Source organism: Ostrea edulis, chromosome 7, assembly GCF_947568905.1.
Source record: "Ostrea edulis chromosome 7, xbOstEdul1.1, whole genome shotgun sequence".
NCBI classification, from domain to species: Eukaryota; Metazoa; Mollusca; class Bivalvia; order Ostreida; family Ostreidae; genus Ostrea; species Ostrea edulis.
The window spans coordinates 26,721,224-26,748,416 of NC_079170.1; the positions used below are offsets into that span (position 1 = coordinate 26,721,224).

At 34.2% G+C, this 27,193-nt stretch overlaps 1 protein-coding gene and 1 long non-coding RNA gene across 5 annotated transcripts; both read left to right on the top strand.

Moving 5' to 3' along the window:
* The first annotated feature begins 95 nt into the window (after positions 1 to 95).
* LOC125656895 (protein DENND6A-like) lies at positions 96 to 25,706 on the top strand. 4 transcript variants are annotated; one of them, XM_048887516.2, is made up of 20 exons: positions 96 to 254; positions 883 to 921; positions 1,185 to 1,227; positions 4,830 to 4,933; positions 7,161 to 7,241; positions 7,460 to 7,565; positions 7,783 to 7,862; positions 8,323 to 8,385; positions 9,722 to 9,777; positions 15,577 to 15,637; positions 15,785 to 15,846; positions 15,961 to 16,056; positions 16,793 to 16,887; positions 17,253 to 17,315; positions 20,311 to 20,375; positions 20,940 to 21,029; positions 21,200 to 21,253; positions 21,871 to 22,116; positions 23,804 to 23,878; positions 24,426 to 25,706. In XM_048887516.2, exons 1-20 carry the CDS (start codon positions 96 to 98, stop codon positions 24,543 to 24,545), a joined length of 1,758 nt encoding a protein of 585 aa, XP_048743473.1. In that variant the 3' UTR covers positions 24,546 to 25,706. The 4 variants fall into 4 exon arrangements, with proteins under 4 accessions (XP_048743473.1, XP_048743474.1, XP_055999780.1 ...); XM_048887517.2 differs by having other exon boundaries at positions 21,904 to 22,116; XM_056143805.1 differs by lacking the exon at positions 17,253 to 17,315.
* LOC130047975 (uncharacterized) lies at positions 10,045 to 14,025 on the top strand. The gene is made up of 3 exons (XR_008796799.1): positions 10,045 to 10,316; positions 11,151 to 11,300; positions 13,504 to 14,025. It is a non-coding gene; the product is annotated as an uncharacterized LOC130047975 (long non-coding RNA).
* Positions 25,707 to 27,193: the final 1,487 nt, after the last annotated feature.

Below are 27,193 nucleotides of genomic sequence, written 5' to 3' on the forward strand. Positions count from 1 at the left end.
TTCTGTAGAATTATTTTGTATCATAGAAATTCTTCTGATGATATAAAGCCCGACCTAAAAATATCAACAAAGAAGGTCAAGGTCAGTGAGTAAAAATGGCAGCTGTGGATAACGGTGTTCCACAGACGGAGTTTCCCGTACCGCGGGAGGAGTATCCTATATCCCCCACTGTCCTACCATGGGACAGGTTCTCTAACTGGATTCACTGTGCGTGTGTCGTCACATTTGATTTGGAGCTGGGTCAGGCTATGGAGGTAGAATTAGAGCATCAGCTGATACTTCAGCTTTGTTGACATTTTATTTTTAAAACTCAATCACCGGGAGTTTCCCTGTGACATATTCTAACAGTTTCTACATTTGTTACTCTTAATTAGGAATAAAGATAAATGTGTAAAGTGTATCGTATTTAAAAATTCAAATACGTCATAAAGCAATCAAATTATCATTAAAACCCAAGCAAGTATGAAATAACGAACAGGATCAAGACACAGAAGTCGGCAATTTTATCAATAAAGTAGAAATATATGAGAAATGGGCATAAATAGTTAATACTACCACTGAGCTTGCCGACTCCTGTGATCAGGATGCCTTGTTGTATTTACCGTAGATATTTACCTGATCAAAGCCCATATTTTATGTATATTAGAGAAATATTTTCTATACAAAAAACAAAAACAAAAAAACCTTAAATACAGTATCTGCTTAAAGCTAAATTATAGAGTTCTACGGGCCTGATTAATTTCAAAGCGAACTATTGAAGCCTCTGTCATACTGTGCAGTATTAATTCAGTATTGTATTGGTGTGCCAAGATGTCTAACTTTCTGCCGTGCAAGTTACTTCAACTTCCAGGTTTATGAAGATTAATCTCGATTTACTTTCAGTTGATATACCCAGGTCACGTGAAACTGACAGATGTCGAGGTAATTCATTTCAACTCTGTTTTTTATGTTGATAAATTCATATAGAACTATCTTCGATTCCATGATCGATCTTCTGATGCACTGACTCAGAAACTGGCTGCCGCTTTGTTGAAACTCTTTTCTTTAAAAAGGACTTGATTTACCTTTTCTTATATATAATGTATATATAAATTTTATTCTCATCAGATCCTTAAAGCATTGATAAGATTATTATGCTCTGAATATTATCTAATCTATATTATGTGTTGTTGTATTTTATTTAGAAAACCAACATCTGCTACTTGTCCTTTCCTGACTCAAATTCAGGTAACAAAATAATTAACCGTTTCATAGAACACAGGTACTTGGATTATTAGTAGCATAGCAAAAAAATCACATACATATATTATATATTGAAAATCATATATGTTTATTATAGATATTACATTACAGATGTAGACTATAGATATAGGATTTTCTTACAAATGAGATAACTGCAGCTTCTCCGTCGTCATCTTCCCATATTTATGTAGCAATGTTCCATTATCACATGCCATATGTTGTTTATGTCTCTCAACTGAATCGATATACAAGAGTATGTTCTACATATGATCAGTTTTTGAATTAAAGCAAGCTACTGAACAATAAGTAGATGTTACAGGGATTTTTAATGGTCACGTTTGAAGTCTGCATTTTGTAAATTCTATGATTGTTATGATTATCTTATTTGCAAATACAACCTGTCGTTAGGTCAAATGCTGTCTGACGTGTTAATTAAGGATTACTCTGTATGTACCTGATCAAGATATAGGGCTCATAGTGGGTTTGATTGGTCAACGGGGGATGATTACTCCTCCTAGGCACCTAATCCCACCTCTGTTATGTCCAGGGGTCTGTGTTTGAACTACTCTTAATTTTGTATACTTGATGGGATTGTCGAGAACATGAATTGTTCATTGGAGTACCCAGTACATGAATTATTAATTTTTGAATAACCCAGTATATAAATCATAAATTTAATTAGTACCTAGGACATAAATCATTGATTTAATCATATAGAATATACAATAATTCATTACTTATTGCATTAACTTCAGACGGAGTCACAGACAGCGAAAGAATTTTTTTTTTTACCTGTATGTGATATATAGTACTTTTTTGGCTCATAATGAAGGAGATAGAAGTTATTAGATAGAGGTTCAGTGCAAGGTTTCGGGAATTGAATTTAAGAATTGAGCCAAACATCATAGCCTGTACACACAATGTATTATTTCTTTGTAATTCTTTCAGCAATATTGATAATAAAACTGTTTACAGCTTCTTGAAGTCCGTAAACTTTGGGAGAAGAGGGGCATAATGTCTTTTTGTCATTTTTTAAATTTCAATGAATACAACACCTTCAAATATTATTTAAACTTTTTTTGATAATCTTAACATGCACACGCATGCAAACAAATGTAACAGAACACTTTATGAAAAGGAATACAGTCGAACATGGTTACAGTGAAGACACTTGTAATGAATTCATGCTTACAACGAAGTGATTTTCATTCCCTGTAGCTTTAAAACTTATTATGAATTTTTGAATGTAACAATTAAGTTACGTTCATCCCCATCACTTTGCTGCAAGTATGTTTTTATTACTGTACCAATATATATAGAATAGCAAAGGGAGAATGAACAGTTTGTTTATCTGTATCAATGTTAAATATAATACAGTGGAACCCCGTTATTACATTTTCCATTTTCTCACGATAAAATAACGTAATACCGGGGGCAACGTAATAAATGTTCCCAGTGAAATCCGTTAAAATTATCATTTGGAAATTGTATATCGTCCGTTGGTACTCCGTGAAGGGGTGTGTGAATATATCTTTACTGTTCCTTTGTTTAAAAGACTATGATACTTTGTGTTATTTACATCTTATCTCTAATGTCCGTAATTCTTCATGTTCTTATCCCTTTTCTTTATTTCGGTGTAGGATACATAAGGAAGTTTTGATAAATGTTGCTTTTTCTGCATTCGTTTGGACCGCCATTTTGTTCAACTTTAAAACAATGCGTTCATGTAAATTTCTCTCAATAACTCGTTCCGGTTCGTATTCAACATTCGTATTAATAAAATAACAAAACATCGTTTTTATTAAGTTCTCTAATTACACAATACACAACACAATTAAAAAAATCCCACCCCAAAAAACAACAAAACTATAGACACAAAACGCACACGATACCCAACACTTACACACTTCTCACCAACAATAAACATGCACGGAGAACAATTTAAGCGCAATCCATATAAAAAAAAATATGATGATGCACGAAGATTTCATTTATAACGCTAAATGATGGCACTAAAATCACGTGCGCATCAAGGGATTCAAAAAAAAAAATATTCACTGAGATAAATGCCGTGCACGAATCGGCCGATAGATTGGTGTATGTATGGACGAGATTTACGAACACCCAAGCTGCATGTCCAAACAACGAACAATTTTTTTAATTGAACACCTTTAGTCACCTATGTCCAAGCAGTTACCCAAGCGGTTGTAACATTGCTATGATAAATCTTGTCTTTCTTGTTTGGTGCCAAAGCTGTCCGTCAATAGAGTTTTAATAACGAACGTAATCACACTATGCTGAACACGCAGGTGGTTAAGGAATTATTTCTTTGATTATCAAAATATGGAAAATGAAGTAAATTTCATAGAGTACAATTTCTAAATAAACATTATTTAACTGTTTATCACTGGCTTCTATACGGAGTATTCACCTGTATTGATGTCACTAGATCTATCGAAGCGTGATCAGTCAAGCGTCTCTAATCCCCAAACAGACCAGGAAATTTACGTGGTGACTGCCTCAGGCAGTCAAGGTATGAATGGCTTATTATTTTGAGAACCACTATTGAATAATTAGGGGTTTATTACGTTTTTGTCGGAATTTTTACAACGTAATACCGAGTCCCGGCATTTTAGGACAACGTAATAACAAGGTCTATTTTACATAGGTTTGTTAAGAAATGGTTTTGTGCTTTGAAATTCCAACGTAATATGCGGACTAACATAATAAAGGGGGAACGTAATAACGGGGTTCCACTGTAGCAGGCATAAAAAATGTTTTATTATGAGGTGGCACATACCAATGCCACTACTATATTAGGTACTAGGACAGGTGAGGATTTCTTGTCCATGTATATATTGGGGCGATTGTGCAGGACAATTAATATGATAAATGATAATCTTTGGGTGTATGTGTAAAACCTGTGGAATACATTTCAAAGTCGTGGTACAGTTTGTAAAAATCTAATATTCCAAGAACTACATTATTTATATAGTTCCCAGGGACGTGGAAGAATCGTACTTGTCAATATTCTGTCGATGTCTACATGTGATGTTTACATGTGATGTCTACATGTGATGTTTACATGTGATGTCTACATGTGATGTTTACATGGAATGCTTGTGTTTATAGGGTGTATGTGATGTCTACATGTGATGTCTACATGTGATGTCTACATGTGATGTCTACATGTGATGTTTACATGTGATGTCTACATGTGATGTTTACATGTGATGTCTACATGTGATGTTTACATGTGATGTCTACATGTGATGTTTACATGGAATGTTTGTGTTTATAGGGTGTATGTGATGTCTACATGTGATGTTTACATGGAATGCTTGTGTTTATAGGGTGTATGTGATGTCTACATGTGATGTTTACATGGAATGCTTGTGTTTATAGGGTGTATGTGATGTCTACATGTGATGTTTACATGGAATGCTTGTGTTTATAGGGTGTATGTGATGTCTACATGTGATGTTTACATGTGATGTCTACATGTGATGTTTACATGTGATGTTTACATGTGATGTTTACATGTGATGTCTACATGTGATGTTTACATGGAATGCTTGTGTTTATAGGGTGTATGGGAGACACACAGTTCCATTTCCGAATCAGACAAAGTCCTGGCAGGAGACACATACCGAAGTCACAGCTGCAGAAAGACTACCCACATCAGCTACAGGTGGGATATTGTTTGTGTCAGTCTATGAAGTATTTATAACGATCTAGTATACCAATACAACCACATCAGCTACAGGTGGGATATTGTTTGTGTCAGTCTATGAAGTATTTATAACGATCTAGTATACCAATACAACCACATCAGCTACAGGTGGGATATTGTTTGTGTCAGGCTATGAAGTATTTATAACGATCTAGTATACCAATACAACCACATCAGCTACAGGTGGGATATTGTTTGTGTCAGGCTATGAAGTATTTATAACGATCTAGTATACCAATACAACCTATCTCTGGGTCAAATGCTGACTGACTTGTTTCACACCAATTGTTAGGCTGTTTTTGGCACACTGATTTTGACTACGGATAACTCCGTTTACCTGATCAAGATCTAGGGCTCATGATGGGTGTGACCGGTCGACAAGGGATGCTTACTCCTCCTAGGCACCTGATCCCACCTCTGGTATATCCAGGGGTCTGTGTTTGCTCAACTCTCTAATTTTTATTCCTCAAGGGAGTTATGAGATTGATCACTGTTCGTTATCTTCACCTTTCATATGATAGCTGAACTTGTTTACATCGGACATAGATATTAAATAGAACACCCCCGTAATCAGACACTTAATCGTCATATGAAATATTCAAGTACATCAAATTTTATCCATTTCTCTGTTAATATTTGTTCATTCATTTAGAGGATGAAGATTGTTGATTGATCATGGTGCAATAAGTATATTGTAATAAGCAATGGTCAGTGTGTCCTTTACATTCCCACAAACCCATGACGTTGCTATAAATGTTAAATGTATACATTGTGTGTATTTCAGACTGACTTTGTGTACCTGCATAGTTTTGTGTATTTAATTTTTCTATATATCAGATTGTCAATGTTTTCTGGTATGGTTTTGTGTATTTCAGTCTGACTGCGGTTAGCTGTCTGGTTTTGTGTAATTATAGCCCCCGAACGAAGTTCTGGGGGGTATATAGGAATCACTTTGTCTGTCCGTCCGTCTGTCTGTGCAGATTCATGTCCGGGCCATAACTTCTTTGTTCTTTGACTTAGGCATACCATATTTGGCACACAGGTGGATCACCATGAGACGATGTGTCGAGTACCTTCATGACCTCTATATGACCTTGACCTCAAGGTCAAAATTAAAGGTTTTTTACAATGGATTCGTGTCCGGGCCATAACTTCTTTGTTCTTTGACATAGGCATACCATATTTGACACATGAGTGTATCACCATGAGACGATGTGTCATGTACCTTCATGACCTCCATATGACCTTGACCTCAAGGTTAAAATTAAAGGTTTTTACAATGGATTCGTGTCAGGGCTATGCCTTCTTTGTTCTTTGACATAGACATACCATATTTGACACATGAGTGTATCACCATGAGACAATGTGTCAAGTACCTTCATGACCTCTATATGACCTTGAACTTTGACCTCAAGGTCAAAATTGATTATAGGGTTTTGACATAGTTATACCATAAGGCATGGGTGTATCACCATGAGACTATGTGTCATGTACATTCATGACCTCTTTATGACCTTGACCTTTGATCTCAAGGTCAAAATTATAGGTTTATGCCATGGATTTTTGTTCGGACTATATCTTCCATTTTCTGCTACAAAGGCATACCATATTTTTACACTCAGGAAAGAGGTAATTTATACCTATCAACAACACCCTTTGGGAGATTGGGGTAAGCGGGGGTCATTCTTAGTGAGCATTGCTCACAGTACCTCTTGTTTACACTGACAGTGTTACTTGTATAGTGTTTTGTATGCTGTCTGATATTCGTTACCTCACCTGTATAGTTTTATGTATTTCAGACAGACAGTGGTCACCTGTATAGTTTTGTGTATTTCAGTCTGACTGTGGTTAGCTGTCTGGTTTTGTGTAATTTACAATGACAGTGTTACTTGTATAGTGTTTTGTATGCTGTCTGATATTCGTTACCTCACCTGTATAGTTTTGTGTATTTCAGACAGACAGTGCTCACCTGTATAGTTTTGTGTATTTCAGTCTGACTGTGGTTAGCTGTCTGGTTTTGTGTAATTTACAATGACAGTGTTACTTGTATAGTGTTTTGTATGCTGTCTGATATTCGTTACCTCACCTGTTTAGTTTTGTATATTTCAGACAGATAGTGGTCACCTGTTTAGTTTTGTATATTTCAGACAGATAGTGGTCACCTGTTTAGTTTTGTATATTTCAGACAGATAGTGGTTACCTGTATGGTTTTGTGTATTTTCGCCAAACCAAAGACAAAAGTATCAAAAGGGGTTACTTCCAAAAGGTAAGGGGATTCTATGTAAAGTGTCTGATACATTAGTAAATACTAGACATGTGCAATGTACATGTGTTCACAAGATGATATGTAAGGAGCCACTCAATAGGTTAATTGACTGGCTATCATGCTTGGTTACAAATACTCCTAAGTCTATCTTTATATGTTGTATGTGATCATCTCTTTGATGACAAATCTCCTTGATTATGATATCTTTTTTTTTTCAGTCCGTGGTGCTCGTTTCCAGACTACCATTTGTGGCATTGTTTAATGAGTTAGTCAGTATCATAGCTCCAGGGTATTTTGACAATGGAGAGCCTAGCTTAGAAGCAGGTAATCTATTTAAATTATTTCCAAACTTACATTTTTTAAGTGTTGGTATAGTTATAATTTGAATGGTATACAAAATATTGGAGGACTTGGCTTTGGTGATTCTAATCTCCAGTTTATAACTGCATGCTTATCTCCCACCAACTTGATGTATTGATATCGCAGTATCTGTACTTAACAGTCATTTTTTTTTTTAAGGATTATAATTTTTCCGTTGTAGCATGTCATGACATCGACCAGTGGCCGTGTCCACTAGGGGGCGACACTGTCAGTCTACCAATCTTTGGAACTGTTATACAGGTAATTTGTGTTGTACGACATAATTTGTTGTCGCTGAAGTTGTAATTATGATATTCCTGTGTGAAGGATATGTCCAAGGAAGCATATATTCATGTAACGGATTATCTTATAAGCAGATTATACAATCTGTTGCATTAAATTTGTGCAAGCTGTTGTGAAGAAGTTGTATTAAGGTGTGTTGTGTTTATTACTGAATGTTTTTCTCACTTCACTACATTTTGTGTTTTTTCAGTTTCTTAAAGATTTTAGTTGAGCTTTAGAAGTTGGGCTAATTTCAAATTGCTTAGAGGTCTTTTCTTTGTATAATTATATAATTAGTTTTGAGTATTTTATCATATCTTAATCTGCTTTACAGTAATTGTGGATGTAAATCTCTTTACATATATATACGCTACTCCACTGTGTCGCCATTGTGTTCTCAGTTATTCGATGTTGTCAGTGTACTTTATTGTGTACGTAGGTCAGAATCCCCTCGCGGACAGACAAACTCCTGGATAGAGTGCCTATCAAAACATCCATAGCAGTAAGTTGTTTTTTTTGTCTCACTGTCATCAGCAGGGCTGCACGACTTCTGTTTCTGTGATGTTATTCAGTATCCAGTGTAAATAGGATTGATAATCGGATGAGCCTACATGTTGTATGATAAGTGATTCTGTGTAGCGTAAGTTTTGGCTTAATTTCATAAATATACTTTCAACTTTTCATTCAAAGGGGCTATATCTTATGTATTTCTGCTTGAAGGGAATGTTGATTTGTATATCAGTTACAATGATTGAGTTAAAAATTATAATATGTTGTACTTAATGAATACCAGTTTCTTGTCATTTGTCATGGCTATATGAATTACAATGCTTTAATCAGTGCTTCATGAATATTTATCATGGTTGTAATTTACGATGCTTAATTATTGCTTCATAACTATCATTTGTATGACTTATAATGCTAAATCAATGCTTTCTACTATCATGGTTATTAAATTCAAGTATAATGCTTATTCAATGCTTCACAATGAACATTGTGATGAATTATAATGCTTAATTAATGCTGCATGTTATGAATTACAATGCTTAATCAATGCTTCGTAACAATTTGCCAGTGACGTTACGAATAATAATGCTAAATGAATGCCCTATAACTAATTGCCATGGTTAAAGAGGTATGCTACACCAGAGAAATTTGATATGGATGAAAAGTGGAGGATATGTACAACAATATTTTGAAATTGAAAACTTTCAAATTTACTTTATTCAGTCAAAAAATGCAGTTTTAGTAGAAAGCAATCTGCAAAAAATTAAAAACTCGAACCCATGATCTACAGTTCAGCAGTTGACATGCTGAGCTACTCAGCTAGGCGAAGATCGTTTTAATGAATAGGCAAATATTGCTGATATTTATATTTTCATCCATGTTTTAGAAGGAAGTCAGGCATTATGACAATGTAGAGTACTTCCTTAAGAATTATGGATTTGGTGCAACAATAAAACACAATTAAAAGCTGAGCCACCACAAATACTACAGTGCTTGCCAGGGTTACCGAATATGAGTTGCATTGTTTGCAGCCTGTTCTGTTAGAATTACCGAATATGAATTGTATTGTTTAAAGCCTGGTGTATTGCTGGGATTATGAAGATCAATTGTCTTGTTTACAGCCTGTACTGGGATTATGAAGATCAGTTGTCTTGTTTACAGCCTGTACTGCCATTATTATCAATAGGAATTGTCTTGTTTACAGCCTGGTGTATTGCTGGGATTATGGATAGTAATTATCTTGTTTACAGCCTGGTGTATTGCTGGGATTATGAATTGTCTTGTTTACAGCCTGTACTGCCATTATTATCAATATGAATTGTTGTTTACAGCCTGTACTGCCAGCTCCCACCATCTTGCCATCTCTGTATGAGATTGATATCTTCAGGTATGACTTACATCACATTTATAACTTACCTGTAACAAAGTTTGGAGGAAGGGATATGCTGGAATGAGGTTGTTTATCTGTCTGTAGTCAGATAGGTTTCTGGACCCATATTTACTAAAGTTCGTAGACGTAGACGTAAACGTAGGATTTACGTCTGACTTAAGATTAGAGTTACGTTCTCGTGAAATGGTATTTACAAAACCGTTCGTAGCCGCAAACGTAACTTACGATGTACGATTGCACGTACGCGTGCGCAGTGGCTATTTTCACTTCGAAGCGTAAAAAGTGTGAATTTGCTCATTTACTTTGACTTCCCTGCGCTACCGCCGCATTATGACGAAAAAGAACACAGAACTTTGTGAGAAAGCAACGAATTTCAACGTATACGTATGCCTGCCAACGGCATGTCGATCAACTGTACCGCTATTCAGTGTTGTTTACAAATCCAAATGGAAGGTTCATCAAATTTAACGCATTTGACTTGTGCATGGATCTGCGATGCTGTAGGTCTTCAAAAAGAAGTCGGCATGGACTGACAAGTAAGTTAAGTTGTTTGTGTAGTAATAACCTTAAATGTTTTACCACTGACTACTCGTCACTAGGCCCCTAAATAATGTTAAATTGACTTCAAGGGGATTCAGTACATGACACACATGGTAAAACCACAGTCCCTTATTCATTTTGTTCTCAACCTATGTAGCTGCTATAATGCCTGGATCTTAATTTCTAAATAGTGAGCACATATACATATGTGTAAGTTATTTACAATTTGATATGTGCCCACTATTAACACATTAAGACACAAGCTCATTTGTGTACATGGTAACTTCAAACTTTTGACAATACCACAATTGAAATTCAAAATTATTTATCCCATTTTTTTAATTTCATGACTGGAACAACATCAAAGCAGTATCATAGCTACCTGTACACAAGTATGCACATGCTTTCACATCATTTCGCAAAAAGAAAAACAAGAATATTGGTGAAAAATGAATCTAAAATATACATTATATATACAGGCACTTATTCTAAAATGTGTGATTTGTACGTGCCCCTCTATTGCATGGTTATAAAATATGAAAATTATTATTGCTTTAACAATATATACTCTGGGCGAACAGGTAGAGAGGGTGAATGGACTCGGTACCAGATGAGGACAGTTACAGTCTCTTTTAGCATCATTTCAATTATTAAAACTTTCAGAAAATATTGTGAAACAAAATCGCATTCAAATACAGTTGTACAACTGTGTGAAGTCAGTGTTAATTTATTTAATGTAGAATAACATTGACTATATATTAACTGGAGATATTAGGTGTGATATAATGCACTAGATATCCAAGTTAGCTGACCTCTGTTATTTTTCAAAGGGTCATAAAGGTGGTCAAGAAATAAATTGCCAACAGACAGCAGCATTCCTTGATTTAGATACATTTCTCTTCATGTCCTCTCCTGAAAGATTTTCCATGATGCTTCAGGGTTAGGACTGGGATGCAAGATGTACAGTACATATATATGATGTAAGTATATCCACTGTTTGTACACATTTAATCATTTCTGTACTTACAAAGTTTTAAAAAAAATCCAAAACAAATTATGGTACATGATGTAATGATTTTTGTAATGCATTGATGATTAAATCCTTAGGCAAAGATTTAAGAACATAAATTTATGAGTTTTTATGATCAAAGTTTGTCCATTTTGCATGTTTTGTACCTGTCTGTCTAAGCATATCTTCACCTTTTTGGCAAATAGAAATTTAACCAATCTAAGGACATACACTATGTTTCTTTGAAATTTTATTTTTTATCTCCTCGATATTAAAAATTCTTGCATGATTTCCAATATAATAGCTGTAATTTTGTCACCAAAATTTGAAATCAACACTCAATAAAAATTGCTCTATATTATATATTTCTGATCAGTAATAACACATGTATTCAGTTATTTGAAACACCTTTTAATCTCAAAGCAAGCAAATGAATATATGTAATTTTGGTGATTAAATAATTATTATCTTGCAAGCCAATAATTCTTCTTTATATATTTCTTTACACTAAAAGCGGTTATCAAATGTACTTTTATTAGGTCACCTGAGTTTACTCGGTAACCTATTGCAATTAGTTTTCATTCGTCGTGCGTTAACAATTGAACATTTTTAACTTCTTAATAACTACCAGTCCAATTCTTTTCAAATTTGGTATGAAGCATCATTGGGACAAGGGGGACTAATTTTCAAAAATCTTCTGATCAAGAAACACACACATATAAGAAAAACTAAATGCATAGTGATGTAGAGCAGGCAGGCCTCTACCAAAATTGTAAATTTCATGATCCCCGGGGTAGGGGTTTTGACCCCAGGGCGGGGCAAATCTTGTTATATAGTGTTTATGTGTATAAAACACTTAAATTACATCTTCTTTAATGCTATTGATACTAAATTGAAACTAAATGGATAGAGGAGGTAGTCTTTTACCAAAATTGTAAATTTGATTTCCCCCAGAGTAAGGGTGTTGACCCCAGGGTGGGGCCAAACTTAGTATATAGTATTTATGTGTAAGTTTGCTGATACTGTATAAAATATAAATGCAGAAAAGGATGTACAAAAAATGGTGAATTTCACAACCCAGGGTTATGACTTTAAGATGAGTCCAAATTAGTAATATCTTTTGATGTTTTCATGTGAATACACCTATTTAAAGCCTTTCATCAGTGTATGCACTTTGAGGGATGTGAAGTTTTAAGAACACATCTTGTTTTATACTGTTGCTGAACATTAGAATATAATTAGCTTAGATATTTAGAACAGGAATTTTTTTCTAGATTTCATAGTCCGTGGAAGTAATGATACTTTTCCACTAGTATTCGGGTGACCGATAAGGCCTGTGGGCCTCTTGTTAGGTTTCTGTTGTTTTTTTGTTTTTTTTATTTTACTAAAGAAATATTTTTCTTAGTCAGTAATACATATTCCTTTGCCATTGGGAGATTTTGAGAGATAAAAATGGTTGCCATCACTTTCACAGCAAATATGCCCCTTTAAATTTATAATGTTGTACTACCATGTACTATATGTCAGCCTGAGTAGCTCAGTGCAAAGGTACCAGGTTCAATACTCAATTGTGCTAAAGATTTTTCTCACCTTCTTTGCTACAGTAAAATCCCATTCATATACCTTACTGCAGTACATATCAGCTGATTTTACATTTTTACTTGCCACAACCAGGAACTATCAAAATATGTTAACTCTAGACTAATTAAACCTGAGAATTTTGTAGAAAGAAAATAGAATGCAAGTGAATTGTACCTGAAATGTCACAAAAAATTATTTTTTATTTATAAACGTGAATGACCTTAACTGAAACTTACCATTCTTGGTTAAAAAGTATTTTTTTCTGGTTTGGAAAGAAGCCAATTTCATTACAAGGGGAATGGTTAATGAAAAAATACTGAAGTTGACCTTGGGGTCATTTGAAATCTTTTTCTTAATATGGACTCTTGGGTTATAAATCATTAAAATTGAAATTGTAGGTGATACTTAATGATATCTTCCCAGATATGGTGTACGGTAGATGAATATACAGTAAATAAAATCAGTATTATCACAATTTTACAGTTTATTTAACTAACAATTATTTTGCATGTATTTTTCAAGCCTTATGAAATTTGATTGCAGTGTAATGACAGTTGTTTATTTAAATCAATGTAATACTATTATTTTTCTAGGTCTATGGGTACATTGCTGTAATGGCCTGAAAAATCTTTTGCGAAACCGAGAAATGTTCATCTTCCATTGCCATGATTGTGTAAAAGGACGAGCAGAGGAATGATTCAAAAATATATGGCAGGATTGAGAATCTAACCCATGACCCGTAGTCTGGTACTCTACCCACTGATCAATCCATGCTGATGGTCCATCTGCTACATTGATGTCATCTTATATATTTATTTATTCATTTATATATCATATGGGCATTTAAAAATTGACAGTAAAATAAAAAAAAGTTTGATATTCAGCAAAATAGAATTTGTTACAATACATGTTTAAGAAATTAAGTACATGTACATGCATTGTTATGCACACAATTATGTACATGTAATTATATTTGTTAATAGATAAATTCTTAGATGAATTTTCATGTTGTTATTGATATTGACATGTACATGTATTACTTCCATTTCTAGAATGATTTTAACATCTTGATATTAAAATGATGACATAATAAATAAATCTTAAATATTTGTCAACCAAGTTGTCTGGTGGGTTAAAATTTGTAAAGAGGAGCATTAGTACATATGTCGGTTTAATGTGAGAAGCCTTCAGAATGAACTTTTATCAGTGAGATTTTTGTAAATTGGGGGGGGGGGGGGGGGTGGACTTCAACAAAATAATATGTATGTTGAAGGCATCATCCTTGGAGTTTGGTAATATACACTGCAAATACTTTTACCTAGCTAATCACATATAAAAGTCAATTACATACAAATCATGAATGGTAGAAAGATTCATATATATGCATTATCAATGAAGGTTTGACTCCTGTAGGATTATAGTTAAAGGAAATGGCACTCTGAAAGATTGAAAGTCTACACATGACTACACTAGTAGGCATCACAATTGCTCTCTGAAACAAATTGCACCAAATTGTATTCTTGGAATGAAATGCATATCTTTTTTTTTTTAAAGAAATATTTATTTAGAGGCTCATTTCCCTGTTGTGTAAGTTACAATGTAACAAATAGTTATTTGGACTACCAATATTTGCTTATAACCACAAAGTAAAGATCACATATCTATAAGTAGAAATAGTTTTTCTATAGCTGTCGATCACCATGTATTCTTGTACACACAGTGACTCTCTTCTTTTCAAATCTAAAACATTGCATGTTTGATTGCATATATATACATTAATTCCACCATGTTTGGAAAATTAAAAAAAATGTATTTCCCTGAAAGATGCTAGACCTACCCTATATAATAAGATAAATGGCAAATATTCTTTTTTTTTTAAATAACCTGCATGACTAAAATAAAAAGCTTCCCAATTATTTCTAAAGGCAAGGTTAGATCCACCCAGTGTGATTAAAATCAAATTTCGCACTTTGCTCGATATACGGACAGCGACTGTCCGTATATCGAGCGAAGTGAGAGGTTTGATTTTAAATCAGACTGAGATCCGCCACAAGGTAAATTAGATCGGGCTAAAAATTTTGAGAATTGTCACACAATTGCAGATGATCTCAAAGAAAACGATAATCTGAATAAATACAATTAATTTGTGTATTACTAACCAGCTTATATGCATCTAGAGGGTTTGTAAGGTCTTTACGCAAGAAATTATCGATAAAAATGACAAGTCGCCATTTGCTTTGTTTATTCTTAAAGTTACGATCAGCTTACGTGTACTAGTGTAGCACACGTAGAGTTACGCTTATTTCTGACGTAAATCTACGTCTACGACTGTTCGTGAATACCGTTCCACACGTAAACGTACGCTACGTCTAGATTTACGCTACGTTTACGTCTACGAACTTTAGTAAATATGGGCCCTGGGCCTTAAGCCACTTTCTCTTTCACATTGAATCACCATACTTCAAACACAGACTCACCATCGATTGAAGATCACCATTGTTGCTTTTAGGGTCAAAAGGTCATTGTCAAGAAATTGAACACTGATAAAGGAAAATTTCTGAGCCTTAAGTGTTGGCACTTCACAATAATTATTTTATGTCAAGTTCATGTATTACTCAAAGACTGCATTTCTTTTGACTATTAATAGTGTATGGTGTAACTTTCAGTTCTTTCCAGACCATTCTTCCTCATATACAGATGCTGTGGGAACTCGTACTTACAGGAGAGGTACATACAAACAAACAAGCTTAATGGAAGTGAAAAAATCTAAATGTTCACATTAATCATATTTAAAAAGCTTGTTTCATAAATCACAGACATACTGCATTACTTGTGTATGCGCTGAAATTCACATGTGAGGGTTTTGCGTTTCAGCCATTGGTTGTGATGGCAGCTTCTCCCTCAGTGACCTCAGCCGCTGTCCAAGCCTTGATAAGGTCAGTAACGAGATGTAGGTCAAGGTCACTAGCAATGATCAAAGATGTCTTTCTCAGGTGTCCGAATATATTGCTCCACATTTGTTAGCATTTTATTTTTGTTTTTATGAACAGTTTGATTGGACCACAGAAGTTCTGTTCAGACTATAGACCCTACTTCACTATTCATGACAGCGAGTTCAAGGAGTACACAACAAAAACACAAGCACCGTAAGTCCTGACAGAATGACCTGGTAGACTGGGGTAGATTTTGATAGCCTGAATCAAATTTCAGAAGCATACATTGCATTTAATGTTCATGTAAGATAATACAATTCATGTACAGGTTAGATAGGACATAGGTACAGGAATGAGTAAGATTGATTATATTGTTACAGTAAAGAAAAGGATACCGACATGTTTTAGATTGATTATATGTACATTAAAATTATTGAGATAGCTATGATATAAGCATTGATTTCTCAGTGGACTTAATTTCTGTTGTTTGCCTGGTGTAGACATATCCATGAATTTGATTCCTTTATGAACAAGGGAAAGTGGATTATCGTAATGAATGAACCACGTTTATGAAATCAAGTCTCATGAATGTGTACTTTTTTATCTTCAAAATTTGACTTTACAAATATAATCTGACCTTCCTGTGCATTACAAGGTCATACTTTTAAATTCTGATCTTGCTGTGCATTTCAAGGTCATACTTTTATATCCTGACTTTACTGTGCATTTCAAGGTCATACTTTTATATCCTGACTTTACTATGCATTTCAAGGTCATACTTTTATATCCTTACCTTACTGTGCATTTCAAGGTCATACTTTTATATCCTGACTTTACTGTGCATTTCAAGGTCATACTTTTATACTCTGACCTTACTGTGCATTTCAAGGTCATACTTTTATATCCTGACCTTACTGTGCATTTCAAGGTCTGACTTCATTTTTTTCAGGCCATCTGTTGTACTGGGTGTCACGAATCCATTCTTTGCCAAAACTCTACAGCACTGGCCACACATTATACGGATAGGAGAAATGATGACACAAGGTAACACCTGAGGGAATCGTGTCCCAGCACAAACACCTGTACAAATACCTGTACACATACCTGTACAAATACCTGTACAGATACCTGTATAAAATATCAGATGATTTAATCAACCTTTTCACAATATTATCTTGTATTCACTGAATGTGTAAGCTTAAATGCTAGTCTATGATACACATTTATTCATATTTGTGTATGACTGCCGACTTATTCCATACTATGTATATACACTTCACAAATGCTTACCTTAAAGCTTAATAATTCACCAAAGGATATGCAGTAATTACATGTGTTTGTGACCTGTGCTCAGCACGCGTGTGAAACCCCAGCCCCACTGATGTGTTTATTGTGTGCCTCTGTTACAGTGCCCAAGGGATTTAATAAACTAAAGAAAGTCAGCAGTATGAAGACGCTGGATGCCAAGCCAGGTAGCAACCACTAGAAACTGTCTAGTGATTTCACACACTCACACATTTCCACACACATTTCACTAACACACCATCTAATGATTTCACTAACACACCATCTAATGATATCACTAACACACCATCTAATGATTTCACTAACATACCATCTAATGATTTCACTAACACACCATCTAATGATTTCACTAACACATGTAAACTGTCTAGTGATTTCACACACTCACTAATGATTTCACCAACACACCATCTAATGATTTCACTAACACACCATCTAATGATTTCACTAACACATGTAAACTGTCTAGTGATTTCACACACTCACTAACGATTTCACTAACACTCAATCTAATGATTTTACTAACACACCATCTAATGATTTCACTAACACACTATCTAATGATTTCACTAACACACTATCTAATGATTTCACTAACACACTATCTAATGATTTCACTAACACACTATGTAATGATTTCATTAACACACCATCAAATGATTTCACTAACACACCATCTGATTATTTTACTAATACATATATACTATGTAACACACAAGTTTAATGATTTCACTAACACACAATTTTAATGATTTCACTAATACACAAGTTTAATGATTTCTCTAATACACCCCCTAATGATTTCACTCACAAACCATCAAATGATTTCACTAATACACCCACTAATGATTTTACTCACAAACTATTTCATGATTTTACTACCAAACTTTTTTATTACTTGCAAATCTGATGATTCCATGAACACATTGTTTAACGATTTCACTCACAAACCATTTTATGATTTCACTAACAAACTACACAATGATTACAATGTAAGTAACACACCATCTGATGATTTCATGACCACATTGTTTAATGATTTCACTTACAAACTATTTAAAGATGTCACTATACAGTCTAATGATATTAACAAAATAAACTCACAAGCACACCGTCTAATGATTTCACTAACAAACCTTCTGGTGATTTCACTAATACATTATTTAATGATTTCACTAACAAACCTTCTGATGATTTCACTAATACAATATCTGGTAATTTCACTAACAAACCTTCTGATGATTTCACTGACAAACCGTCTAATGATTTCACTAACAAACCTTCTGATGATTTAAGTAATACATTATCTAATGATTTCATTAACAAACCGTCTGATGATTTCACTAATACATTATCTAATGATTTCAATAACAAACCTTCTGATGATTTCACTAATACAATATCTAATGATTTCACTAACACATCATCCCGGGATTTACATTAACACACTATCTGTTGAATTCAGTGGCTCCTCAGACTCTTAGTGAAATCACTTGGCTTTACTGTATACACTAGTCGGACTTAACACATCTTTAATGAGTGGTGCTGTACACATCTTTAATGAGTGGTACTATACACATCTTTAATGAGTGGTGCTGTACACATCTTTAATGAGTGGTGCTGTACACATCTTTAATGTGTGGTACTGTACAGATCTTTAATGTGTGGTACTATACAGATCTTTAAAGGGACTGGTTCACGATTTTTGATGAAAACATTTTTCATTTTTGATGGTAAACATTAAAAATATAAACTCATTTAATGTTGACAGCCAAAGTTTTGACCTTCTGAATGCAAGAATAAAAACAATATTTTAGCCTTAAATCTGTGTTATGTAAACAAAGACTCGAGTCTTTTTATGTATACAAACAAACAAGTGAAATATTGATTTTGTAATATAAAGCATCTTAATTTTTCATAGTCACAAATTTTAACTTTTGGATGACACATATACCCCCAAAATGCTTGAAATGTGAAAGATATGATAAACTTAGATCGATATCCATTTCTTTTTAAAATTTCGTAAACAATAACATACTGCAATCTCTGTTTACAAAACAAATAATAAACTCTCTAAAATGAGCTTCTGTGATGATATATAACCTTAATTTTAATGTGAACTCTTTTAAACACATTAGACAGTAGATTTTGATCATTAAAAGTGAAAAAGAAAATTTTGGAGAAAATCGTGAATCAGTCCCTTTAATTGACATTGTGTGGTACTGTTTGTGTACTCATTTGAGAGTGCTTAAAATTTATCTCTGAAATAGGACATGGACAATTTGGTGGAAATATTGAGCAGTCATTACAATTAGTGTTTCTTAGCATTTATAGCATGATGTAGAATGTCATCATATCAAAAATTAGTGTTCCTACATACATACATTTATATATAAATAGTGTTTATCTGTAGGGCAGTATTTCTATTTTAGTATTGTTAGTGTTCCTACATACATATATATAAATAGTGTTTATCTGTAGGGCAGTATTTCAATTTTGGAATACTGTCGATACAGACTGTGAGTACATGTGCAAATGAAAATATGTAAAACATTAAAACTTGTATAAGATCAAGTATACCTACCTGAAATCACTCACTCTGACACCTGCCTGTAAAGATCGAGGAGTAGAGCTGGACTTCTCGTGCCTCAATATCAGACATTGTAGTGGTAGATGTGGTGTTCCAGCCCGTGTTTTCTGTAGTTAAATAGTTAAGGGTATAATGTATTATGTTGACAAAATGATCTCTCTATTAGTTTCTGATAGAGCTGATTTTGATGGCTTGTGATATGCTGAGTGATGAAGTAACTATGTAAACTGAAGTTTCTCAGAAATGTAAAATTTGATTCGCCATATACTAAGAGTGTTTAAATATTTATTTCTGTTTGATATTCATTTCTCTGATAAACAATAATGCATATACTAAGAGTGTTTAAATATTTATTTCTGTTTGATATTCATTTCTCTGATAAACAATAATGCATGGCATTGTATAGTTCTCAAGTATCTATTGTATAGTTCTTGATTATCTATTGCAATTTTATTATTCAAGAAAGTTACAGCAAGTAATAGATTAGTCATTTAATTGGGGTCAATCTGTACTGATGTGAATGATCCCACTATGTCTGTAATAATCACGTAATATTGATTTCTTTCACACAGGTGTCTACACACGGTACAAGCCATTCTTGTCAAAAGATAAAGGTATCCTGAAACGAATCATCAAGGTAAGACACTGCAGTTTTATCATTATTTGTTGAACCCTAATTTCCATTGTTTTCCAGATTGAACAAGAAACGAAATCAAATGATCAACAAAGTAAAATTCTTACATATATAAAGGGAAAAGAGTTAATGGAAGTTTTCTGTAACTTTATGTACAACAAAACTGTATTCAACAGCAAATCCACTAAAAAGTGGTGCCCACCAAACAGTAGATAAAACCACAGTACTTTTTATCATTGTTATAAGAGTTGTCCGATTGGAAGTCAGGATTGAATATCACAGAAAATATCTAATACACTGTAGATATGTACAATGTACGTGTAACCTTATTCAGCCAAACAAGCAACCAGCAATGTTTTCTGATAAATCTCATTAGCCAAAAATTGAATTACACTGAAAATCTTATGCATTGTTTACACATTTTCAAGTAACTGACGTGCCCTGTAAATTATGTGCTATGATACCAAAGACTGTGTTGCAAAATTCTAAAAGAGTGACACTAATTTACATGGAGTGCATTGTATCAATCTCTGTAAAAAATGTGAATTTTTGTGATTTCCTCACCAGGGAATGCAGGCCAAGCGACCAGTGGAGGCCCAGAATGCAATTCTTCGGCGGTACTTCCTGGAGCTTACCCAGAGCTTCATGATACCCTTGGTATGTGTTACGTTTCATGAAATGATAAAGAGGCGTGTTCACTTAACAGTGGCATTGTTTAGTAAAGAATTAGTAACTTTGTATTTCCACTTCTAACTGTTGGGATTATGATTCTATTTTGGATTACAATGAGTGGAATGATGAATGTGTTCGATTCACTTTGCTTACAGGAACGCTATATGGGAAGTCTGATGCCTTTACAAAGAAATATCTCTCCACACAAGGTACATGAATAGTGTTGTTATTGCCATAGCGTAATTTTTACTCTATACCCCAAAAAGTTTGAAAACAAGCAGTCTTTGGATCATAAACTCGTTTTGAAAATTAACTCCTAATTTTAAGCCCTATTTTAAAGGGATTTACTTACTCATGACCCCCCCCCCCCCCACTCCCCGATTTTGTTTTTCATTTTTAATGATCAAAATCTACTGTCTTATGTGTTTAAAAGGTCTCAGAAAGAATTGAGGTTATACATTATCACAGAAGCTCATTTCAGAGAGTTTATATTTGTTTTGTAAGCAATGATTGTGGTATGTTATTGTTTATGAAGTTTTAAAAATCAATGGATATTGATGCAAGTTTATTATAAATATCCTATTTCAAGTATACTTTAGGTAAAATGTCTCATTTAAAAGTTAATATTTTTGACTGTGCAAAATTAAGATGCTTTAAATACAAAAAGACTCTAGTCTTTGTTTACATAACACAGAGTTAAGGCTAAAATATTGCTTTTATTCTTGCATTCAGAAGGTCAAAATTCTTTCTGTCAACATTAAATGAATTGAATTTTAAATCGTCTTTCAAAAATATGCATCTTGATTTTATTTTCTTAACAAAACAGGATTTTGAGCTTTCTGAATATCTGAATTTCCAGTGCCCTCCAAGTCTTCGCCCCTTTGACACTGACGAATTTCTGAAAACGTTGGAACGTTCTGGCCCCCAGCTAACATCGGGGATAAAAGGTGACTGGGAGGGACTCTACCGGAGGTTTTTCAGGAGTCCAAACTTTGAGGGGTGGTACCAGCATCGCCAGATTGAGGTCAACCAGAAACTACAGATACTTCACATGGAGGCACTCTGTAATGCTGTAAGTTAAATACTGTAAACTACAGATCCTTCACATGGACACACTCTGTAATACTGTAAGTTAAATACCGTAAACTACAGATCCTTCACATGGACACACTTTGTCATGCTGTAAGTTAAATACTGTAAACTACAGATCCTTCACATGGACACACTCTGTCATACTGTAAGTTAAATACTGTAAATTACTGATCCTTCACATGGACACACTCTGTAATGCTGTAAGTTAAATACCGTAAACTACAGTTCCTTCACACGGACACACTCTGCAATGCTGTAAGTTAAATACTGTAAACTACAGATCCTTCACATGGACACACTCTGTCATGCTGTAAGTTAAATACTGTAAATTACTGATCCTTCACATAGAGGCACTCTGTCATGCTGTAAGTTAAATACCGTAAACTACAGTTCCTTCACACGGACACACTCTGTCATGCTGTAAGTTAAATACCGTAAACTACAGATCCCTCACATGGAGGCACTCTGTAATGCTGTAAGTTAAATACTGTAAACTGCAGATCCTTCACATGGACTTACTCTACAATGCTGTAAGTTAGATACTGTAAACTACAGGACCTTCACTTGGACACACTCTGTAATGCTGTAAGTTAAATACCGTAAACTACAGATCCTTCACATGGACTTACTCTGCAATGCTGTAAGTTAAATACCGTAAACTACAGATCCTTCACATGGACACACTCTGTAATGCTGTAAGTTAAATACTGTAAACTACAGATCCTTCACATGGACACACTCTGTAATGCTGTAAGTTAAATACCGTAAACTACAGATCCCTCACATGGAGGCACTCTGTAATGCTGTAAGTTAAATACTGTAAACTGCAGATCCTTCACATGAACTTACTCTGCAATGCTGTAAGTTAGATACTGTAAACTACAGGACCTTCACATGGACACACTGTCATGCTGTAAGTTAAATACTGTAAATTACTGATCCTTCACATGGACACACTCTGCTATGATTGAAGTTAAACAAATACTGTAAAGTATAGATTTTTTGATGTGAGAAATGGTGATGATACACATAATGGACTCTCACCAAAGAATACTGTAAACTAATTTTCATTCTTGTATGTGAAATATCTGAGAATTTCATGAGTAACTTGTCATAAATGTTTGTTGCTGCGAATCAGTTGTGGGTTCCCTGAATTTTAAAGTTGTATTTGCTCCAGAATTGTACCTCTAAGGAAAAAAGTTGGTGTAGACTCAAGTTTGTCATAATCTTGTTTCCGAGAGAGGTTCATTTCTGCAGCTAGAGTTGTAATATGTGTTGTCATATTCACAAAAAAATACTCTTCACAAACAGATATGTTACAGATCAGTGATTATGGATCATGAAGAATAGATGTTGTACTGTTTCTGTTGGCACAAAACAGAGCAAATTGGTACAATATTTATTACTACCATGGTACATGTACAAGTAGAACCAATTTTCCTTTCCTGATATATCAGTGTCTAAATTGACTCTTGCAAAATATACTTTTGTTTAATCTGTGTTACTCCATGTCATGTTGTGGAAGGGTTGGTAATCTATTGGTGTTGTTTGGGTGTTGGTAATCTATTGGTGTTGTTTGGGTGTTGGTAATCTATTGGTGTTGTTTGGGTGTTGGTAATTTATTGATGTTGTGGAAGGGTTGGTAATCTATTGATTTACATTTTTAGGATCTGACGGACTGGATCCAGGACAAGGAAGAAGTAGAAGTTGTGGACCTCGTTCTCAGAATTCGAGAGAAACTTGTAAGTCTTAAAATATATATTCAAAAGAAACTTGTCAGATAAATTCTAGAGAAACTTAAAATTTTAAGATAAATTCAAGGGAAATTTGACAAGAAACTCAAATGAAGCTTCAGATTCTGTAAAAAAAAATGTATATAAAAAAAATAATAATAATAATAAAAAAATCTTAACCCCTCCCTCTTGAAATGAGACTGTCAGTTAGATCATAAGTGATATCCTGCTAGTTTTATGACACTGCGGCTAGGTATCATTAATTGTGCAGTTATGGTGTTAGAGTGGTTATATTGCACTGTGTCCTTTTTGTTGAAATCCATAAATAGCTTTTTATAGCTTTAGACTTGGAATGTTTGTTTGGTTTTTAACAAATATGTTATAAAGATCAGATTTCAAAGGTCTAATACATGTAGTTAGAATGTACAAAATGTACATACATACATGTATATAGATAGGTACCAAATAGCAGATACATGTGTATGGATATTTCCTATTAGTAGCAGATGCGTGTATACTGCAGAAGTGATTTATATGGATTCCTCTTTGTTAACAGGCGTTTACAGTGAATAATGAGATTGCCATCAGTGAAGACAGTGTTCACAAACTTAAAAAACACCTGGATGTGATTGTTACCTCCCTTCCAGAGGATCTACAGTCCGTTCTCAAGAGTTGACACCAAGAGGACCGAAAACAGGACGTTACTGATGCACATGCTCAGTGGTGCTTAGGTCAGCCATTTTTCAATGGTGCTTAGGTCTTTGATTGGTCAAAGTCTGTGACTGATGTGCTGTAAGACAGTCTGAGGACCTTAGCTTAATAGGTATTAAGATTGAACGAAGATCTGCTGATGTACAAAAAACTGATGTGATGGAGAATGATTGTGTTAAGGATTTTAGACTGTGTCGTTTAAGGTCAGATGGATACACTCAGCATTTGAATATCCCCGGTAGTGCAATGAATAGTCTAGATATCATAGATATCAATTACCTGGACAGAATGCCATTTCATGATTTCCAATGTTTTCTTAGAACATGTTAAAGAAAATGAGGTGCTCAATTATCAAAAGAAAATTCATTTGAGAAATTGTACTCATGAATACCTGTAGTATGTGGAATATTCAGAAATGAATGCTTGAAATTCTCTTGTTGATACATAGTGCCAAGTTTCAGCATATTTTATTCATGAAATATGCTGAATCTTTGCATTCATGTGTAGAAAATATCGACATGCTATTTTATGGAACAATCGTAGTCACAAAATATTTTAGAATTTCTCAATATTGGAGGCCTTAATACCATTAAATGTTGTAAGTGGATCATGTGAAAATTAGATGTAGATTTAGTTATTGAGTTGTTTTATCTGTGAATGCTATGTCCTCACAGTCTACATTTCTACGTCATAACCTGCACTGAATATCATTGATGTTGATAAGTGTTGTAGAGCTATTTTGTCTTTCTTGTTATATCATGCATTATGTGCTAATAATGTTTTTTTATGTGCCAAACTTGCAAAGTAGTGATCATTCCACATGATAATTCAAAATACAATATCTACAGCACTTGCTTTGTCTAGCCCTTAGGAAGGATTTAAAGTTTGAAGGAAGACTTTGGGAAAGAGCTTTAAGTGACCCTTGGGCAAAATTTTCATTGTTACAGGGCAGTCATAAACATGTTTTTACAAGCATTTACAAAATGTTTGTATATGTGGTAAATTTTACCCTATACTGGGTGTGTTTGGTGTGCTGGAAATACTGACTTTTTTGGCTGATCCAGAAAATTCCCATTACTATTGGCAAGTACAATGAAAATCTGCCAAAACTTTTTTCTGAGAAAAATCTGCCAAAATTACTTGATGCATGTAATAGACATGCGGTCTTTCAGCATGCTATTTAAGGACTAGCATGTGTAAATCTGTCTGCCTACCTCTTCCCAGTCCCGAAGTCTTGGTGAAACTTGAGGGCAGTAAAATTGTGCCTTGCATTGTTTTCAACTTTTCAAGGTGTAAACTTGTCCTGTGTCATGAAGTACTTGATTTATTTTCTCTCTGTGGAAATCTGAATGGAGAAATTTAAGATGATAGGAAGATAAATCACATTCGTTTAAATGACGGGGGGGGGGGGGGGGGGGGGGGGGGGGGGACAGCAAGCCTCCGACGAGAAATTAACCCTTGTCAGATACAGTTAAAATTGAAATTATGCCAGATGAGGATGTAGTGAAAAATTTGGCATGTCATTCATCATACGTGGAATCTGGCTTGTCCGCCCCTATTTTACATCCAGAATTGAATTGTTTGTGTCGATTCAATGCCAAGCTGGGCTTGTTACATTTTACATGTATACTGAATGATCTTGTAATGACTGGGATGATTTCAAAACGTCTCTATAAATTCCCAAAAGTTTTTCAAACACTGTTTACGTTTTAACTTGTTGACAAGATTCAAGCAGTACATTGCATTAAATCCTGAGTGGAATGAGAAGACTGCCTTTTAATTGTTCTTGCTTTTACATAAAGTTTCTGGGTTGCCATATCTACTAACTGAGTTGCCATAGTTGCTTACCACATTTTAAGATGCAAAAATCAAGATAAATTTTATAATCTACTGGTGATAATAATTTTAGAGAATTTGTTGACAGAGAGAGACATATGATATTTTAAGTCGCATATTAACAAACTGTAAAAGGGAACTGTGCTTGCATTCAATGTATCATTCATCTTTGCTTTTATGATACAAAAAAAAACCCAACCAACCTTGTGTTCCCACAAGCTCTGTGTAGTAGGTATTTTTACATTCCCATTTGCAACAAGGGCATTATTTCTATTGTAAATCATGATACTCAAGTTGAATTTTGTAGTCAGTAAGTTATTGTGGAGCAGGTTTAATTTGAGTTAATCATTTAGTTGGTCAGTAATGAATCTTTCACAGCTTGTGAATTCAGTTATTTATTATGTTTGAAGTCTTTGTAAGTAAAGAAGTCGTATTTAATGTACAGCTGCAATATCACTGATTGGTTAGTAAGTTATTTTACGTAAGTAACAGTATTAAGGTCAATTGACAGATATCTTTATGTAAGTAAGGATTGTAATTCTTCACACTGTTAACTGAGGCTTTTGCTCCTCTGATTCCCACCAATTTATGGTTGTAAAAATTTTCTGAAATAAATTTATTCTCTATGAAAATTTGTTTATTGTTTTGAAGTGTGTTAGTCCACCATAGTCCTGTGATTCTTCAACTCGACAGTTATATGTATCAACGATGTTTTATCTATTATAGTCCTGTGATTCTTCAACTCGACAGTTATATGTATCAACGGTGTTTTATCTA

Coding starts and splice junctions, on each gene's coding strand:
- LOC125656895 (XM_048887516.2), top strand. CDS start 96: ATGGCAGCTGTGGATAACGGTGTTCCACAGACGGAGTTTCCCGTACCG. Junction 21,254..21,870: donor GAAATATCTCTCCACACAAG/GTACATGAATAG, acceptor TTAACAAAACAG/GATTTTGAGCTTTCTGAATA. Junction 23,879..24,425: donor TCAGAATTCGAGAGAAACTT/GTAAGTCTTAAA, acceptor CTTTGTTAACAG/GCGTTTACAGTGAATAATGA.